We start from the raw sequence: 21,464 nt of genomic DNA on the forward strand, positions 1-21,464 counted from the left end.
CTTATAGACCTTTTTGGCAATATACTATAACTTATCCTCTTTTATATCTCTGCATAAAATTACAATATTCATACTATAGCCATGGATTTGTTTATTGGATTTTTATTACATAGTGTAATTTCAATAACACTTTTATTGAATAAATACTTCAACAATAGTTTTATTGATAAATAGAATATGTTTCCATAATTACAAACTGCGAGTTTTAGGACATTCCCAACATTCAAATGCTCATTTATCAAAGTTTTTTTTTTTTTTTAATGTTTCGAGCTAGTATGAAACCAAAAATCAAAGAAAGCGAGAAAAACATAAACAATAAAAAATCGACACATAGACTTACATGGTTCACTAATAGCATGCTAGCTATCTCGACGAATGGAGGGAGAGAGAAATTTATTATTAGAGAGAAATATCTTGAAATACATATTAGAGTGGTGATTTTAAAGTTAGAAGATTTATATATAGCCACTCCCCTAAACAATAAGCCCAAAATCGTAAATAACATAAATGCATATACAACTTACGTTTTGGGGGTGTTGTCCCTGAGCCTCCACTAGGGCGTGTCACACTTGGACCTCAACCACTAACTAGGCAACGAAACTCCATGTTTGGTCATTCAGGATGCTAAAATACAAATTCAAAGCATTCCAATAGGAGCATTGTGAATATGAATGAGGTGTTTGATGATGTTATTCACTTGTATTTTTTTTTCTTTGCACATTAATTAAGGCAAATAAGTTGGCTATATGTTCTACGTTGCCATGCAAGCTAGTATCACTTCTTACCAAGATATGGTTCAAGGGTTTCTTACCAGTTTGTGCACCAATCAATTGCTATGTCAAATAAAATTCCGCAACAAAAAAAAATATATATTTTTACATCAATCATATTCTCATAAAAATACATATTTACAAATATTTTTAGAAAACAAGATTACCCAATCAAATTTTTCCTTCATATACGAATCGAAGAACTTTAACACATAACATTTTGTCCTTCGATCATAACATTTTACTCTCTAATAATATAACATTATCTTATTTTACATGTGTAAAAAAAAGAAAATCTTGTACAAATTTATAGTATAGATATAAATAAATAGACAATAGACGATAGATTATATTCCTTACCATTGCCTCCAAATTAAAATAAAGTCTCTCAATGGTCAAAATTAGAAAGATATGCAATTTGTGCATCATAAGCATCATTTAGGTCTGCCAAAACTTGTCCTATATTAGGCCTTTGAGAAGCATCTCTTTCCACACACCTTATAGCAACAAGAGCTGCCTTTTTCATGCTTTCAACATCAAAGCTTCCTCTCAAATTTTCATCTACTATCTCAAATGCACCTGCTTGTAAGTAGGGTTTTGCCTGCTTACAAATGTATTATTATCATGAAAATTACAATCAACACCACTTTTAACAATACTAATTAAGTGTATAGCAACACTTTTTACAGAATAGTAAATATAGTAAAATCTATCAATGATAAACTATATTTCTTATAAACTCCTATTAGCGATAGGTTATATCATCGATAGATTCCTACCAACGATATAGTCTATCACTGATAGACTCTGAGAGTTAGATTTAAATTTAGCTAAATCTATAGATTTATTTTCATTGTGCTACAACTGTTAATACTTTGAACCTATATACTATATTTATAATTTTCCTTTATTATTAGTATTATTTTCAAAAAAAAAATGTTCTTTCTTTAAAAAAAAAACTATTTTCTATGCTTATGTTGTTTAAATCATATACTCACATACATATACGCACATATATCTTTTTACCTCTATATTTGTTTTCTATTTTGAGAGTTTCAATTTTGTCTCGACATAGTGCAAGTGTGCTCAAAAATTATTTTCATCATATCATTGCTACTTCTGATATATTTAACATTGTTAATGGGATTATATAGAAAAAAAAAAATCAAACATATTAGAATATTGAAGATCAAACAAGCATAAATTATTTTTTCCTAACTTAAAAATGCATAATAAACCTTATAATTTACATATAACATAATAGTTTCGGATGTTTTTTTATTTTTTAAAAAGAATTCTTAAAAATTTTAATTTTAAAATTTGAAACTTCATAAAATAAGAAATAGAAAACAATGGCCAGAAATAATAATATTTTTTAATTAAAAAGAAAAATAGTAAAGGTATGTTTGGTTTAACTTTTCAAGTATTTAATTTTGAAAATAATTCATTTTAGAAAAAAAATTGATGTATTTGGTAACCACTCAAAATAGTTTTTTAAACACTTTTGAAGTGTATGTTAGACTCTTTTTATCAAAAGAGTTTAAATAAAATTGATTTTTGGAAAAAAAAAATACATTTTTTTCTCTAGTAAATCAAAACAGACCTTAAGTAAGAAACAATTAAAAAAAATTACTTTTAATTTTTCCTTGTTAGAAAATAGGATTCCAAAAACAATTATCAAGAAAATGCGAGCAAACTTATTCTTTTCAGTTAACTCTCTCTCACTCGTGGAATTAAACTATGTAGAGGACTCCATAAGTGACGATCAAAATTAATTGAGGACAATAACACGGTAGGATGAACACATGATCTTCTGAACCACGTATTTTAAGACTATCTTAAATCACCGATTGACCCAACATTTAATTCTATAGTTTCTTAAAAAATTATCATAAAAAAGTAGCAGAAAGTAAAATATAAAAGTATGAAATCTTACCCATAGCACCAAGTTGAAAGAATCTGGAGTTCCTGTGCGACTCAAGGGCTCTCTTCCACAAATGAGCTCCAACAACACAACTCCAAAACTATACACGTCGCTCTTTTCAGTTAACTGTTGAGTTGAATAGTACCTACAATTAAAAGGAAATTATTTATAGTAACTATGATTTCTTTTTATTTTGTTTTGTTTTTGTTTCAATTATGCATATGAAACTAGTTTTACAGTACTTATGCCAACAATCATTTTATGGCTTTTATAAAAGTACTACTTTTTGACATCAATTCTTTTAGGAGTGCTTTCAAATTCTCTTTAGAAAATTTTCAAAAATAGAAAAATTAAGGAAAATATTTACATAAAATAGCAAAATTTTAATCTTCATTGATAGAGACAGATAGAAATCTATCAGACAGTGAAAATCTCTCAAGATCTCTCTCATTTGGATGCATCTCTCTTATACACGATCTATTATGTGTTGTCGGGAAAAACACTATCAAATTTAATTTCTCAATTAATTTTTTTTTTTTTATGAACAAAAGAAAAAAGAAAAAGAAAAAAAACATACTCAGGATCCAAATAGCCAGCAGTGCCTTTGACAACAGTGGTGACATGAGTTGCATCAGGGTGTGAAATTTGCTTGGAAAGCCCAAAATCACAAACTTTTGCATTCATTTCCATATCCAAAAGAATGTTACTACACTTCACATCTCTGTGGATTATTCTTGGCTCACTTCCATTGTGTAAATAGTCCAACCCTAATATAACCATTTACCCAAAAAAAATACAATTTTTTTAAGCAGAATATGAAAGGTTGAGTGATCAGTGAGTTCACAAAAAAAAAAAATGTACAAATTAATTAACAATAATTATATGAACACATTTATTTTCTATAAACATTTTGTAATGGTCCCTATCAATTGATTAATGTGTTCATCAAATTTACCCCAACAATATGATAAATTATTTGTGATTGTATAAGGGAAAGAAGTCACGAAAGTTTTTTATTAGCTTTTCTTTTCCTCTTTTCTATTATAGTAATGGTTTAAAATCCTAAGCCTAATTAACACTTTTCAACCTAGATGGAGTTGTTGATTTAACCCCATCACATTGAAATAAAATTTCATATCATAAGATTTAATTGTCCACATATGTACCAAATTAATTACTTTGCATGTCGAGTTTATGGCAATATTCCTCACGAATTATATGCAAATTCATCAAGTAAGCTTTTATTATAAGGAAAATGATAATGGCCAAAGCAAGCTTAGTTCAACGATAATTGATATGTCTTTCAATCATTGAAGTCGAAGGTTCGATCTCCCATCCCGACAATTGTTGTACTAAAAAAATGATAATGAATCCTTTAAAACTCAAGACAAAATTGAAACTAGAATTAAAACATCAAACTATGCATAACTAAAACAAGTAGCAAAAATTGTGTTAAAAAAAAAAAAAGAGCCATTAGGATGTATTTTATGTATTTAATTTCTAGGAAAATTACCATTTTGGTTCCTAGAGCTTCATAATGTACCATTTCAAAGCCATGCCTCGGTAGTAAAAATCCTCAATTATCGAATAAGATGTAGTCATGTTCAGAGTATCCATTTGTAGTTGAGCCTTTAAACAGGCAGTGTGCTCAAATGTAATGCGAATGGATGACTACTCCGTGGTTGAGTTAGCACGGAGATCAGATGATTGTTTGAAGGAACACTTAGTGGTCCTTTGTTCAAGGGGAGGATTGTTGGGTGGGAATGCGATCAAAGTCCCACAGGGGATGATCATGTTTATAAGAGAGGACAATTATCTCCAATGGTATGAAGCCTTTTGGGGTGATTTAAAAAGCAAATCTATGAGGGTTTATACCCAAAGTAGACAATATCATACCATTGTGGAGATATCTGGAGTTCAATCGTCCATAATAAATTGGTATTAGAGCCTTGTTAGTTTTTTTTTTTTTTAAATTCTGCATTTGTTTGATAATTGAAGATGTCTAGCGTGAACGTAGAAATCGACAAATTTACCGGGAGGAACAATTTCGATTTATGGCACATCAAGATACGAGTCCTAATAAAGCAGCAGGGGCTGTGGGCATTGTTGATTGGTAAGTCAAAGAAGGTTGTCGTTGATGATGAAGAATGGTAGACTCTTAAGAAGAAGGCTTATTCGACGATCATGCTATGTTTGGTTGATGATGTCATCATCGAAGTCATAGATGAAGAAAATGTCGATGGTCTTTGGTTGAAGTTGGAAAGTCATTACATGACAAAATCTTTAACCAAGAATATCATCTACGTATGTAGGAAGGTACGTCTCTACGATATCATCTAGACCAATTAAATAAAATCTTATTAGATCTGCGTAACATAGAGGTTATTGATGATGACGATGCTACCCTAATTTTGTTGATGACTTTGCCCCCGTCGTATGAGACATTCATTGACTTGTATAATGGAGGGAAAGAAACTTTAACTTTAGAAGATACAAAGTCCATGTTGCTTATGAGAGAGGACAGTTAGAATGAAGGAAGTTCATGTACAAAAAGTCAGACATCTGGGTTAGCTACTACAGGGAGCAAGGGACATAAGAATTCTAGTAAGCAAAAGTCGAACCAGATAATAAGTCTTCGAAGTCAAAAGGTTCTAGGTCAGATGATGTTTGTCGCTATTGTAAAGGAAAGGGGCATTGGAAAATCAAATGTCCTAAGATAAAAAGATATCGGGAAAATATGGAAAAGAGTAACAAAAAGGAAGTATCTGTCTCTGTTGCACAATTTAAGATTGATCCTGAAGAAGTCTAGATCGATTCTGAAGCAAATCTAGCTTTAGTTGTGAATGAACATTCACATTCTGATAATGTGTGAGTTTTTTATTCTGGAGCATCTTATTATATGTGCCCAAATAGAGAGTGGTTCTCAATGTATCAACAAATAGATGAAGGGAATGTTAGCATGCCAATGGTGTTAGGTGTAATATAGTTGAAATCAACTCAATCAAGATACGAACACATAATGGTGTCTTCTACACTTTAAATGAGGTTAGGCATGTTCCATTAATGATAGAGAGTTTGATATTATTTAGTGTATTAGATAGCAGGGTTACATTTTTAAAGGTAAAGGTAGAGCAATGTATGTCTGCAAGGGTTCTGAGGTAGTTCTAAAAGGCATAAAACATTGAACACTATATTTCCTATCAAGTTCCACAATAACAGGTTATATTGCTATTGCTTTGTCTGTCGTTCACAAGGATGATATGACCAAGTTATGATATATGAGACTTGGTCATAAGAGTGAAGTAGGAATGAAAATTTTATCAAAAAGAGATCTTCTATGTGGGCACAAGGTGCAGGATTTTGAATTCTGTGAATAATGTGTATTTGGGAAGCTTCATCGCAGCAAGTTTCCGAGAGGTGTTCATTGTACTAAAGGGACACTTGATTACATTCATTCAAATTGTTGGGGACCTTCCAAAGTTGAATCTATTGGAGGCAGTAGGTATTTTACTATAATTGATTATTACTCAATAAAGACTTGGGTTTTTATGATGAAACATAAAAGTGAAGCCTTCAAAAATTTCAAGCAGTGGAAGATATTGATTGAAAATCAAACTGGGAAGAATATCAAAAGGTTGCAAACTGATAATTGTTTGGAATTCTGTGGATCTGAATTTAATGAGTTTTGTAAAGTTGAGGGAATTGTTCGTTATCACACTGTCAAGGATACTCCACAACAAAATGGGGTTGCATAACGTATGAATCAGACATTGTTAGAGAGAGCAAGATGCATACTCTCTAATGCAGGGTTGGGTAGAAGGTTTTGGGTAGAAGGAGTAAATACATCATGTTATCTGATCAATCGTGGACCTCACATAGCCATTGATTGTATAATACCTTACGAGGTTGTACTGTCTACTATCATGTTAATAAGGGTAAATTAGGACCAAGAGCTAAAAAGGGTATATTCGTGGGTTTTGGGGATGAAGTTAGGGATATAGAGTCTGATCACCTTCTGAGAATAGAGTTATACTTAGTAAGAATGTGATATTTTTTGAAAATTCTATGCTTAACTAAACTATGAAGCCTTTTGTGACGTCTACTGATGTGGGAGAAAGTAATAGTGTTGATAAACATGAGATGCAATTCACTTCAGCTGTGAATGAATTACAACACTAAGGTGGAGAAGATCAACATGTTACTACAGAAACTGATGTGAAACCAAAAACTAATGTGCCAGAAACATCAAAAATTGTTTTTCCTGAGAATTCTAGCTCACAAGTAGATCAATCGAGTATAGCTCGTGACAGAGCTAGAAAAGTTGGTGTTAGACCTTCTGTGAAGTATGGTTTTGAAGATATGGTTACTTTTGCGCTATAGGTTGCTGAAGAGGTGGATCCTCATGAGCCATTCACCTATAGAGAAGTTGTGTCATGTAGTGAGTCTGCTCAATGGCTTGCTGCTATGGGGGATAAGATGAAATCTCTTGAAAAAAATCAGACTTGGAAATTAGTTAAACGACTTAAGGAGAGAAAATTTGTCACTTGTAAATGGGTCTTCAAGAAAAAGGAGGAAATATCACCTTCAGAGGGCATTAACTACGAAACTCAAGTTGTTACTAGATGGTTCACACAGAGGGAAGGAGTTAATTATAATGAGATCTTCTCACCAGTAGGCAGACATACTTCTATCAGGGTGTTACTAGCTATAGTAGTACATCAGAATTTGGAACTTGAGCAACTATATATGAAGACATCTTTCTTACATGGAGAGTTGGATGAAGAAATTTATATGACCCAACTTGATGGGTTTCAATATCTAGGTAAAGAAGATTATGTTTGCAAGTTGAAAAAAATCTTTGTATGGGTTAAAGCAACCTCCAAGGCAATGGTACAAATGATTTGACAACTATATGGTTGGACATGGTTATAACAGGAGTCTGTAGGATTGTTATGTATATCACAACAAAGTTGATGATGGTTCAATGATGTATCTACTTTTATATGTAAATGATATGCTCATACTTGCAAAGTCCAAGTCTGATATTCTGAAATTGAAGAATCTTCTCAGTGTTGAGTTTAATATGAAGGATTTGGATGTTGCTAAAAAAATTTTGGGTATGGAGATTTATAGAGACAGAGATAAGAATAAGCTCTTCTTGTCACAGAAAGGCTATATTCAGAAAATATTGTCCAGGTTTGGTATTTCATCAGCTAAGCCTATAGATACTCCGAGTGCTGCAAATGCTCGCTTGTCATCTGTGCTTTCACCATAGTCTAAAGCTGAGAAGGAGTACATGTCTCGAGTTCCTTATGCTAGTGGAGTAGAAAGTTTGATGTATAATATGGTCTGTACTTAGAGATGTCCACGGGGTGGGGCGGGGCCGGGGATGCCATTCCCCATCCCGATCCATGCTCCCCATTTCATTCCTCATCCCTGTAAAATTCCCCAGGGGGATTGGGGCGGGGATTCTCCGTAGAGAATTTTTTTTCGTTACTTTTTTTTTTGTAAAAAATCAATTAATTTAAATCACTAATATGGGTAAATTTTAATTAAATAATTAACTTTGTCACTAAATTGTTTATTATGGTTAGTTTTATATGACAATTTGAATTTAAAGATAAATTACTCAAATTTTGGTCTAAAAAAGCTAATTAATTTTTTAGTAGAAAGAAATAAATATAAATCAAATTATTTACATATATAATCTAAATTTAAACATTCAATTTAAACAAATTCATTATGTTTCCCAATAAATAATCAAATTTGAAATTTAAATGTAATATTTATATAATAATAATAATAATAAGATAACATTAGATAACTATACCAAATAAATATGTAAAACCTAATCGGGGTGAAGATGGAGAACGGGACAGGGTCGGGGCCTTCCCCGTCCCTGTACCCGTTTAGCTTATAGGGAATTTTTTCCCCCACTCCCTCCCCCTTTCCCCGTGGGAAAATTGGACATCTCTATCTGTACTAGGCTTGATCTTGCCCATGTTGTTAGTGTTGTCAGCAAGTTCATTGGTCAACATGGGAAGGAGCATTGGCAAGTAGTTAAAAGGATTTTTCATTACCTTAGAGGTATGTTTAATATTGATCTTGTTTATGAGAATGACACAAAGTGTTTGGTGACTGGTTATTCTTATTCTGACTATGCTATGTGTTCACTCTGGGTGGTTCTATTGTTAGTTGGAAGGCAACCTTACAACCTACAGTTACTTTGTCTACTACTGAAGCAGAGTAAATGACCTTAATAGAAGCTGCTAAAGAGGGAATACGACTGAGGGGATTAGTTGCCGATCTTGGTTTGCATCATGACCAAGCTATTGTATATTGTGATAGTTTGAGTGTAATATGCCTAGCCAAAGATCAAGCTCATCATAAGAGATCTAAGCACATTGATGTAAGATATCGCTTCTTAAGAGGTAACCAGAGAGTTAAAGTGATGAAAATTGGTATTGTTGATAACTCTGTTGATATGTTCACCAAACTGGTTCCACAAGGCAAGATCTAACATTGTTTGGACTTACTGAATGTTTTGAATTGTTAGTAGCCCCCTTTGTGGGAGACTTTGAGGCATGAGGGAGAAGTCTAAGTACGTCTAACAATGTTAATGAATGTTACATCTGGTACATCTGTTATTTGGGAGAGAATTCAAGTCAAGGTGGAGATTCATTGGAATGCCTTGAATTTGTTTGTCGGCTCTTCGAACAACCAAATACGGGGGGCTCGTTGAATTCGTATTTAGCATATTTGTTTATTTGTAATTATTGACGATTATGATCCTAGGACTTAGAGTAGTATACTATATGAACTCTCTAATCCTTAGAAGCACCGTTTTGGGGTATTCAGAAAACATCCCTCTAATAATATTGTTCTCCCTCTGCCTCGTAGACGTAGCTAACAAACCATTAGTGAACCACATATATCGGTGTGTTGATATCTTTTACGTTTTTTATATTCTCGATTATGTAACAAGAATATATTTAATAGGATAAAATTTTTATTATTATTTTAACTTTTTACATTAAAAGTTTACTCTCTCCTCCTTTTACCCACTTCCCCTCTAATTATTATTTTGAATTTAAAATGTGATGTCAACATCTAAAATAATAATAAAAATTCACTCAATAATCTTTTAAACCTATACTTAAAAATTTGAAGACTAAAATGATATATTTGAAATCGTAGAGACCGAACACACTCAATTGCTTAATTAAGAGACTAAAAAGGTCATTCAACCTAATTTCTATATGTTTTGGAGCTTTGAGAGTATAGAAAGAGTATTTGAGCGAACCTTTTGCTGCATCAACAGCAACTTTGAGTCTTCTAATCCAGCTAAGTGAAACACTTTTTTTGTTCATGCCTGAAAAGAAATTACTACAGTAAATAAATAATTAACGATCAAAGTAGAATAGATGATTATTAACATTTGCTATATGAATTACAACGTATATATATTTACCATAGATGTGGTCAGCCAAGGATCCACCAGGTAAATACTCATAAACAAGTATCTGTCGTTTCGATTCATTACAAAATCCTTCCAAACAAACAAGATTTTGATGACGAATTTGAGACAAGAGGTGAACCTATAATTAAATCAACATTTAGTAAAACCAATGTTAGAATTAAAATTAGCGTTTAAAAACAAGATTTAGAGCATGTTTGAAACTGATTTAGAAATAGTTAAAATTACTCACAAGTATGTTCTTTATCCTTGATTAAATGAAATCGTGTTTATATGCATAAAATTAATATAGAGACAGTTACAAATATTGACATTAAATTCAAAGTATTAGTAGATATAACATAATATAAAAAAAAAATTACAAATATGACCAAATTTAAATAGTTTATCGGTGATATATCATTTCACTGGTAAGAGTCTATCAACGATAGAAATTTATCGTTGATAGACTTGTCTATATTTGCAATTTTTTAAAAATAATATTATACACTTGGTTATTATTCCTAAAAATACTACCAATTGCAATTACTCATTAAAATATTAAATTAATTATGAATAATTAAATGAATGTTTCATTAACCAAAGTTATTTTAATTATTTTAAAATTACTCCAAAAAAATTGTAGACTATGTGGTAGTGATTTGGCACTATCAAAATCACTTCTCTTTACAATGATGATGTATGACGATCTTGAATAAAAATGATATTAGGAAATTCTAAATCATTTAAAATTGAATTTGAAAAAAAAAATAGTTGATAGGTGATTTTTATTGAGGTAATTGACCAAGAATCAATCTAAAAAATGACTGTTTAGTTCATTTGTGTTATAATATTATTGGTTAGCTATCTATTTGAAACCAATTTTTTTTTTATTTAAATCATTGACCAAGCGCCAACATATCAATCATGCGTATATAAATTAATTAAACTAGATATATTTTTTAAGTTTTCGTTGTATATTTATTATAAAAAAAATCTCTTACTCAACATATCAATCATGCGTATATAAAGTATTATCATAATTATTTAATTAAATAATTTCTTAAATAGAAAATATACCTTTTAGTAATTTGATAATTATAAAATCACTCTTAAAATCAAACATAATCATTCAAAATTACTTTTAAGAGTCTGAAACAGAACATAAATATGACGGTATATAAAAATCAATTTCACAAAAATAATTGTACCAAATTTTCTTTTTATAAAATCACTATTTCAATCATCATTTTCAAACATGTCCTAAATCTTTATTTTATATGTGTACGAGTACGAGTACGAGTACGTACCTCATTGATAAAGGAATCAGTCCCAAGTTGAGTTTTGTCAAACCTTACTTTGACAGCGACAAGTTTCCCGTCTGGAAGCTTTCCAAGATAAACAGATCCAAAGCTTCCTCTTCCAATCACCTCCTTGAAGTTGTTTGTAGCTGCCTTTATCTCCTTGTATGAGAATACTTTTGCAGAGTTCCAATTCCTTAGCTCCATTGCTGCTTCTACATATGAAAAAACAAGTTTCAAAACCTTCGCGCATTAGAACTTATACACAATCGAAATGACGAAACCCGATATATATAGGTCGAGAAGACGACACCTACAAAAAAGTTTAACTCTACTAATGCTCGAGCAAAATAGGATATATCACGATGATAAAAATGCCTCTTGAATGTTATAACCTCTCCTGATGTCCGAGAGAGATAACTTATCCCGACAGTTTTCAATGACTGTCATAATATGTCCTTTATTCATATGCTAAAGTATATTAGGTGTCAGGATATACAACATCCCCCGACACCAATATAATTGGCATCAAGAGAGCAATATGTTGTTTTCTCTAACCTATCCCTGTTTGTATTTCTGAATTTATCGAGCTACTCTCCAGCTCTCTATTTTATGATGTGGATGCTAAAGTGTGTTAACTTAATTGAAATATCCAAATGTGCCTACTCATTCCATCTGCTTCTTGTAAAAAAAATCTAAAAAAATAAATAAAACTTTAGTGTCTATTAGTTCTTGTATCTTAAAAGGTTATATATATTAGATTTTTGAACTTTCAAATAAAGACATTATCTATATATATATATAGTCCTATATTATGAAATTACACTCTAGAAATTAAACCCATAAATTGTAAGACATGTATGTGTCAACTTTTTGTTTAATTAACTCTATGGGTGTAATGTCAATATGAACATTAGTTTAGTACTAATTGACATGACTTCTTTTCTTACGGCAGAGAATATCAAATTATCATATCTCATATTTCTTGTACTAGAAAAAATCTAGTAAATAACAATGGTGTGTATCTCACAACTTGATTATTTATTGATTACATGATGGGTTAATTTAAAATAGTTCAGCCATTATGTTCTCCAACTTGCATTGTAATTATAGAGTTAACAAAAATGATTTATTAGACACAAAATTAAAAATAGTTCAGTGACTTATTAATTTTTCAAACGTAATTATTACCCCTACCCGAAGGACACAAACCTTTTATTTTTCTAAGAAATAGAAAACATTATAGAAATGAAAAACGAAAAACAGAAAACGAATAATCGATCGAGGTCGAAGTGTTGCCTTACTTGTTGAGTATGTGAGTTCAGTTGTTGTGTGTTGAGAGTGCCTCCTCATGTAGAGTAAAAGTGAAAGGCAGAGAGTGATGAGAACTAGCAAAGCAGAAGCAACTGCAGAAACAATAATTATGATAGCTATATGATTGTTAGTATTATTATGGCTGTTCATCTCCTTCTTTTCAGGAACAACTGTTACTTGTGGTGTTTCAATGGCTGGATTTGATGACACATCATTGCATGTCATTGTGGAGAAAGACAGGCAAGGATTTCCTATTGTTCTGCAACAACAAATTAAATTGTTTCTTAATTTCCCCCTTTTTTTGAGTCTTACGATAATTCGACAACGATAATTTGTCCATCGAAATTTTTATATTTCAATGTGTTCGACATCGACATGAGGAGTGAATCAATATTTCTATTATATCGTAGAAAAATTCATAAAATATAAAAAATAAATAACAAAATGTCACCAATGTGTAAATATAATATAAATAATAGACATATCAACTTGTTTAAAAACCACAAAATGTTTATTTGTTAATTTAAATTTAATTTTTAGATTTTTTGTTTTTATAATTTTTCCAGAAATATTTGTAGGTAGCGATATTTTTTTCGATATGTCATTGACATTTCTGTAAAATTTAGACTATGATATTTTCGTCAATATTGTCATTTTAAGCTTTAGTTGAAATATAAACTAAAACAAGGGTCGTTTGGATTTACTAGGATAAAAAAATAATTTTCAAAAAAATCATTATTATTTAAACTTTTCAATAAAAATTGCTTAAAATACACTTTGAAACTGTTCAAAAACTATTTTGAGTGGTTACTAAGCACTTCAATTTTTTTAAAAAAAATGATTTATTTTAAAAATTAAACACTTGAAAAGTTAAACCAAACACACTTTAAATTACTTTTCATGTGGTTCATGTTCTTATAATTCTTAAACTTTCCTAGGTGTCAAATAGGTCATTGAATTGAATGTTATAGATCCTTGAACATAGTCAATGATCTACTAAATATGTATTTAAATCCTATATCTAATTAAATCCTAAATTTTAAATTTTGTGTTTAATAGATTCATAAATTTTAAAAATTAATATAAAAATAAAAATTATGAAATCTATTATTTGATAATAAAAAATTAAAATTTAGAAACTAAACATGTCATTTAATAAACTAGATATATAATAAAGAAAATCCATACCTAATTTCCAGACTTCCCTTGTTCAAGGATAATGGAAGGGTGCCTTCCAGCCTATTGTTCTCCAAATTCCTGAAGATTATTGAAAGTGTCTTAATTAAGAAAGACAATTAAAGTTGTTTTTGATGAAACTTACATACTTAATTTCCCTCATTGGAAAAATAAACAAAATCATTGAAATTTTGAAATTTTGAAAATTTACTTACCATTTCCTTTTTGTTTTAAGATGTTATCCCATAAATTTTTAAATATTTTATTTTTTGTTTTAAAAAATCAAGTCAAGTTTTGAAAATTAACTTTAAAAAAATTAATTTTAATTTTTTTAAAAATGAGAAAAAAAACATATTTTAAAAATTTTAAGGAAATATTCACAACTTTCAAAACTAAATAACAAAAGCTAAAACTAAAATAGTTATCAAATATGATATAAACATATTTTCTTTATGTATATATATGTTTCACGTTAATAAAATATTCACAACTTTCATTTTTAACTTTTTTAAAAATGAGAAAAAAAACATATTTTAAAAATTTTAAGGAAATATTCACAACTTTCAAAACTAAATAACAAAAGCTAAAACTAAAATAGTTATCAAATATGATATAAACATATTTTCTTTATGTATATATATGTTTCACGTTAATAAAATAATATTTTTAAAATAATGATTAAGCTAAAACTAAAATAGTTATCAAATATGATATAAACATATTTTCTTTTATGTATATATATGTTTCACGTTAATAAAATAATAAAAATAATGATTAAGTAAAATCTAGACAGCATTTGACTCATATACTCCCACTTCTCTATCCCAAAAAATGAAATTAGAAAAAAATATTTTTTAAAAAAAAATAAAAATTATCACGTGACAATATTTGATTGAAATACTGTTGGGGTGCAATTATGGGAGCATCCAAGTTTTTACTTACAATAATTGGAGATCTTCAAGTTCTCCCAAGCCGTCTGGAACAATTCCCTGCAGGCTATTATTCTGCAAGTCCCTTCATATTGAAATTAATATCTTTATTATAAATATAGGAATTACCCTCATTTTTAGAATTTAAACTTCAATATAATTATTAACCATAAGAGCCATATAATCTCAATTTCCAAGGTTAAAGTCAATGATTGTTGGAAACATAATATATATATATATATTCATCTACTTACAGAATTTTGAGGTTGCTAAGGTTCTCCAAATCTGACCCAAATGATGTTAGCTTGTTGAAACTCAAGTTCCTTTTAAGAGAGAAAAAAATAGAGTAATTTAATTCAGCTATGAATTTTATAAAATATGATATCTCAAAAAGTTTATACTATTCACAAGAAAATAGAGATTTAAAAGTTCATGATGCTGCTGGTTTTGCAAATTCGGTTAGTTTTTGTAATTCTTCCATTTCGAAAGATGTCGAGTGTAATTGGTCTTTCGACTTCCCGAATTAGATCTTGGATATTATTTTTGGTGACTTACCAATTCGTTTGTCCTTTAAGGTGGGCTTTTATGAATGTCGAGAGAGAGAGAGAGAGAGAGAGAGAGAGAGAGTACAAATTTTGAAGATGGGTCAGACTGCCCAAATTTTGTATTTCCCCTGAAAGTGAAGTGTTGTGCAAATCCCTGGAGAGAGTGATTAGAGGAATAAAATGAATTAATTATAAGTAAAATCAAAATATTCACAATTAATACAAAAAAATAAATAAATAAAAATTTGGTTTTATTTTTGAAGAACAGAACAAAGAATTATCTCGAACCGACAGATAAAATAGTGAAATTCGTTTTCCGATATCTCATATAATAAAATTTGATACGATGAGATAAAATGCAAATAGCGAAAAAGTAAACACATAGCAAAGTTTTAAAAGAGTTTACAGTAATTTGAGATCGAGAATGTCGCCAAACGTCGGGCTGATCGTCCTCAAGTTGATGTTGGAAAGCTCTCTAATAGTGAATGAAAAAGATATAGATAGGAAAGAAAAACATCATTTGAATTGTTGAAAAATGGTAAAAGAGAAAATTAGACATTATATTTATGGGCAATTAAATTTTAGTACATACAGGGATGTAACAAGGTTTCCTTCACATCCAACATGATCCCATGTTCTTGGGGAACATGGATCATCTTCCCAACCCAAATTCAAACCAGTAGATTGATGAATCACCTGTAGGGCTGAAACTACAAGAAATTTTCGGAAGTTTACGTCGAATTTCGACCGAAATCTTCCTAACTTGAACTGGGTTTAAGCAAATATTGCAAGATGAAAGATATGTATATATATGTTGCAAACATCTAAAGAAAAATTATCTCCCACAAAAATAACTTCTAATTAAACTCCAATAAGAATGCTCATAGGAGAGCAATTTCCCTTAATTTTTTTTTTGTCGTGACACGAATACTTCTTAAATCATCCAACTTAGTATTATTTTTGCCCAAACACACTTAATTGTTGATTTCTAATGAAATCCTGTGCATTATCTTAAATTTTTTTTGAAAAAAACATACATAAAAAAATCAAGATTTTTAAGCTTTTATTTTAATTATTTACCGATACTTCAAAGGTGCTAAAATATATATACATACATATATATGTATATATAACTAGAAAAGTGGTCGATTTTGATATTTATTCAGGTTCAATATCTTTTATATATTTAACTCACTTTAACTAGAGTAATGTTTAAAAATGATTTTGAAATGGCTAAAAATCCGTTTTTGTCATATTCAAAATTATTACAAAATTAAGAATTAATTTTGATGGGTATAAAAGGCACGTTTAAAGGAGTAAAATCAACCCACCAAATTGATTTTGAATAACAATAAATATTTTGTTAGATTTAAAATCACTACACCCTAAACCCTAAACCAACTCACCAAATGGATTTTGAACGTCTCAGAGCATGAAAGCATGTTTGAAAGTGATTTTAAACTCAACAAAAGTGATCATATTCTTAACCATTTCAAAATTAGTCTCAAACATGCCATAAATTGTACCATATAAAATTGGAAAAAAAAAAAAAAAACATAAATAGACAGACCTGTGGTTGATGAAGCTTCCAAAGGAACATGAACAATCTGATAGACCTCAATAGCATTGACCTGAGGATAGTATTTAACACTCTTGAGAGTGATATTCAAGCTCTTGATTTGTTCTTGAATGACATATAAAGCCCTTATCTCTCCCTTTTCAAAAGTGTAATTTGATTCTATAACTCTCCCATTGATTAACACATCAAATGAAGGATGAACAGCAAGAATCCCACCAAAATAAAGAATCACATAGTAATCTCCTTCTTCCTCTTCAAGTGGAAAGTTATAGCTTAGCTCATCTCTTCTTGTCAAAACTCTTGCTGTTTCAACCACTGCAGCTGGTGGAGCTTCCTTCACTCCTATCAAATCAAAGTTGGCCTCAACTTTGAACCCTGATGACACATGAAATGGCTTGAAGTTGCGATCCGCGTCCCATACTCGGTCGTATGGATCGATCGGGTACCTGTATTTTGGACAAACGTACATGTATAATGAGATGATCGAAAGAATTTGGTACAACAATTAAATTTAAGATTTATTGAAAGTGTTTATGAATTAAATATTTCTATTTAATAAATGTTAGTCATAGAATGGCAAAAAAATCTGTTATAATTTTTAAAAATACGAAATCCCATTTTTTCAATTTTTTTCTCTTCCCCTTAATTTGTCTCGAGGGGAAACACTTTTTCCTTGTACTGAGTGTACATGGACTAGAATTAGACAATATTGAGAATACAAGACTAGATCTGTACAATTGAGATAAAATGGAATAAAATCCAAATTATAGGGACAAAATAATATTTTTACTTTTTTTTTTTAATAGTACAATTCAACTAAAAGGTACTTATAATAATAAAAGTCAACTATCTAAACATGTTTCTTGAAAAATATAGGTTTAAATACTATCTTGAGTTTTCAACTTGCCAATGATGTCATCATGCTTTAGAAAATTTTGTGTTTGTCGTCCTCGTCAATTTCATATATATTATATATTGAAAGTTTGGGGAGTGATACTGAAATGATTAAAATCACTTTTGATCATTCAAAATTAACTTAGATAGTATGAAAATTGCATTTAAAAGTCTAAAACTAATCCTTGAATTGATTTGATGATTAAAGATATATTTCCTAATGGTTTTTAATTTTACGAAAGTGATTTTAACTATTTTGAAATCACTCCCAAATATGTACTTAAGAGATATCTATTTGAGCAATGTACTAGGTCAAATTTCACAAAATACATACCTGAGAGATCCATTAGTGTAACCACAATTGATTCGATAAGACTTTCTAAGAGCCCGACTCTGAAGCAAGCCATCATCTTCGTACGATCCTCGCGGTAGTGGCCGGAGTTCGATCGAAGATATCAAAGGGCTACCACTTAGAGGAATGGAATGTAAACAAAAGGAGACAGTTTCCTTGTTAACTGGCCATACAAACTCCTCAGTCCAAGGTTCATGAAAAGTAAGGTTGACAATGCTAGTTATGGCTGTCCCAAGAGAAACAAAGAATGCAGGGGGCTTCCCAAGTTTGTCATAGTTTTTATACACAAATTTAGCTCTAATAAGAACTGATGAGGAGGTATTTTTAAGTGGCAACTTGTAACAATTTCGCGCTCGGGGGTCAGGGAAGAACCGAGCATGACCGTTGTCGATGATTGACGTGTTACCGGAGCTGATGTAGCCGACGTCCGGAAGCCATAAAATGTTGGAGGAGTCGGTGAAGGTGGTAGTTGCTCCACAAGATAAGCTTAGGAAACCTGATTCATTTTTTACATCGAGAATTTGTTAAAGAAAACAGTTTGTTTTTCTTGTTTTAGAATTTGTTCCTATGAACATTGATTGGTTAAGAAAAACAATTTATAAAATATTGGGAAACAAATACTTTTTATCATGTTGAGAGATTCTTAAAATGATTTTAGGGAACCGAAAATTCAACCGTGCTATTACAAGAATAGGAAACCTTTATGAATACCCTAATATTGTCGTAGAATTTATAGCCGGACAATTAAAGTATTTTAAGGCCAAAAGTAAAATAATTAAAATAATAAAACAATTAAATCTTTAAAGTTTGTGAAATGGCTTAAACTTTTATCTAACAAAAAAAATGATCGGATACTCCTTTTATTGATTTATTTTATATTATTTTTATTGTTAATATTTGGCTTTCACCATATCATCTCCATGCATCCCATCAATCACAAAGAGAAAAAATTAAAAATATAAAAGTATGAACAGTTCACCATAATGACAACTTGTAATTGACACTTAGGTGAGTTGCACAAAAATGGGTACAGTCGGAGATGCACCAATTTTTTTTTTTTATTATTATCATTATTAAGATAAAATAAAGATATACTTAATATACTTTCTAATTTCATTCAATAGAGACCATACAAGAAAGTCTATCAGTCGTGACTTAAACATAACTCAACTAATTAAAATATAAATCAATTTCGATTAAGTAGTCATTGGTTTGAATCTTTCGAGTCGAGACCTACATGTTTCTAAACTAAATAAAATAACATCCAGTTGATTCACTAATGCAACAAAAAGTTCTAAAAATTACAAAATGAAATGCCATTGATATGAGTGAATGGCTTCATACTTGTTACAAGATTGTTTTTATGAAAAATAATAAGAACCAAATCCAACAATTTCTTGAACAAAAAACACTTACCACATAAACAATGCTACATTTTCATTCCATTTATTCAACTAGAACTTTGTTAGTACTATTAATGTGAGGTCCAATTAGAACTATTTCTTGAACCTCAAGAATGAACTAAAATGTAATTTCTCAAACAAATTAATTTAGAAAATTTACAATAATTCCACTAAAAATAGAGAAAATAAAAGAAGAAGAAGAAAAAAAAAAAGAAAAACTAGAATGAAGCATATAAATTCATACCATCTTGATCACTCAATGTAAGAACCCAAAATCCAGAGCAAAGGAAGAAGCCAACCCACAAGAGATGAAATTCCATTATTGCCACTTTAATTTGAAGTCTCCAAGTGAAGTCTTGGAGAAGAAAGAGGTTTGGAGATTAAAAAAGAGGAGAAAAAAAAAAAAGAAAAGAAAGGTTTGGAGAAAAAATGTTGTTTCTTAGTGTAAGATAGATAAAGTGATGAAGAAGGAAATAAGTAATGAATTGAAGTACAAAAAAAAAAAAAAAATCAAAGAGAGTGACAAATAAAAGGTATAAAAAAAATAGTGGTTTTATATGGTAATGGAAATGATGAGCCATAATGATTAAAGTGTGGAATTTTGTTACTGTCATAATAACTAATAAATGGTGAAGAAGTAGTTGAAAAGCAAACACAAAAGAAGAAACCAAACCCCAAAGCAAAGTTATTAAAAGATTTCCATTTATATTTTTATATTTTACTACAACTATCATTGCAAATTTTGGTCATGTGGCTTGTTTATTACACTAAATTGTAAAAATAAAAATAATTTTAAGTGCTTTTTGTAGTATATGTTTGATTTTGCTTTGAAAATAACTTGAATGTTGTTTACCTTATATTTATTGTATACTTGATTGAAGTATGGTGACGGTTGTAATTACATCCTTAAACTTTCAATTTTAAAAATTAAACCCTTTTAACTCTTATATGAGTGTTAAAATTGGGTCAATTTAAACTTTCAAACTTACATGATTGTATAACTTATAACATTTGTTTAAGTTTGAGAGTTCAAATTTTATCGTTTGTGGGTTCAATATCTACTATTATTATAAGTTTGAGGGTCCAATTTTAATACTTGTAGAAATTTAGGAGTCTAATTTTTATAATTGAAAGTTTGAGGGTGTAACTGCAACTACCACCACCTTTTATGGGTGGATTTTGCAATTTGTCCATTTTGTTACTAATTAGTAACAAAAAGAAGGATGCATGGGATATGTTGTACCTAATGATTGTCATTTTACCTTTACTCAATATAGGTGGTTGATTAGTAATATTTTGATCTTCGATAACCATTTGGTTTTTTAGTTTTTCTAAAAAAATTGTGTTTGTTTTCTCATAATTTCTTTATCGTGATTTTCATCTTCCCCTCAGCAAACATTTTTTAACCATATTCAAAAATTTTAAAAATAAATTAAAAATTATTTTATTTTCTCAAAACTTGGTATGAATTTTGAAACATTTAAATCGGAGAAACTTTTAATCAGGGTTTATGAGTTTAAATAAATTTAAAAAACTCAAAGATATTTACTTTTACAAGCATGGATGGGGTACTAGGTTTTGAATTCTTTCTCAACTAATTCTCAATTGTAAAGTCATTTGTCCCTTCTTCCACTTCTTTTTCCCCTTTTTTTTAATAAATAAATGGAGACTTTGGATAATCTTTAAATGTGAAATTAAAACATGTGTTTAATTTAATATACCTAACATTAAGGGTGTATATAGGTTAGATTAGGTTGGATCGTGATGTCTTTTTGGACCAATTATTTTTGGATTGGTCAAGTTGGCAACCCAAATGACACA

At 29.9% G+C, this 21,464-nt stretch overlaps 1 protein-coding gene across 2 annotated transcripts; it reads right to left on the minus strand.

Annotated features, from left to right (window-relative positions):
• Positions 1–933: 933 nt before the first annotated feature.
• On the minus strand, positions 934–20,175 carry LOC120069824 (Leucine-rich repeat protein kinase family protein). Of its 2 annotated transcripts, none has more exons than XM_039021641.2 (16): positions 19,888–20,175; positions 18,223–18,736; positions 16,986–17,440; positions 16,008–16,119; positions 15,822–15,890; positions 15,501–15,569; positions 15,125–15,193; positions 14,884–14,955; positions 13,954–14,022; positions 12,756–13,024; positions 11,461–11,666; positions 10,166–10,292; positions 9,998–10,066; positions 3,272–3,461; positions 2,707–2,839; positions 934–1,371 (listed from the first exon to the last, which is right to left on the minus strand). In XM_039021641.2, exons 1-16 carry the CDS (start codon positions 19,961–19,963, stop codon positions 1,159–1,161), a joined length of 2,712 nt encoding a protein of 903 aa, XP_038877569.1. In that variant the 5' UTR covers positions 19,964–20,175; the 3' UTR covers positions 934–1,158. The 2 variants fall into 2 exon arrangements, with proteins under 2 accessions (XP_038877569.1, XP_038877568.1); XM_039021640.2 differs by having other exon boundaries at positions 16,008–16,125.
• Positions 20,176–21,464: the final 1,289 nt, after the last annotated feature.

This window comes from Benincasa hispida, chromosome 9, assembly GCF_027475165.1.
Source record: "Benincasa hispida cultivar pf3 chromosome 9, pf3_genome.v1.1, whole genome shotgun sequence".
In the NCBI taxonomy this organism is placed as follows: Eukaryota; Viridiplantae; Streptophyta; class Magnoliopsida; order Cucurbitales; family Cucurbitaceae; genus Benincasa; species Benincasa hispida.

Bases quoted from the DNA above. Each gene is read 5' to 3' on its own strand.
- LOC120069824 (XM_039021640.2), bottom strand. From the start codon at position 19,963: ATGGAATTTCATCTCTTGTGGGTTGGCTTCTTCCTTTGCTCTGGATTT. The intron at 10,067-10,165 runs GTAAATATATAT...ATTTCTTTTCAG, and splicing joins CTTGGCTGACCACATCTATG to GCATGAACAAAAAAAGTGTT. The intron at 1,372-2,706 runs GTAAGATTTCAT...ATTTGTAAGCAG, and splicing joins CTTTCAACTTGGTGCTATGG to GCAAAACCCTACTTACAAGC.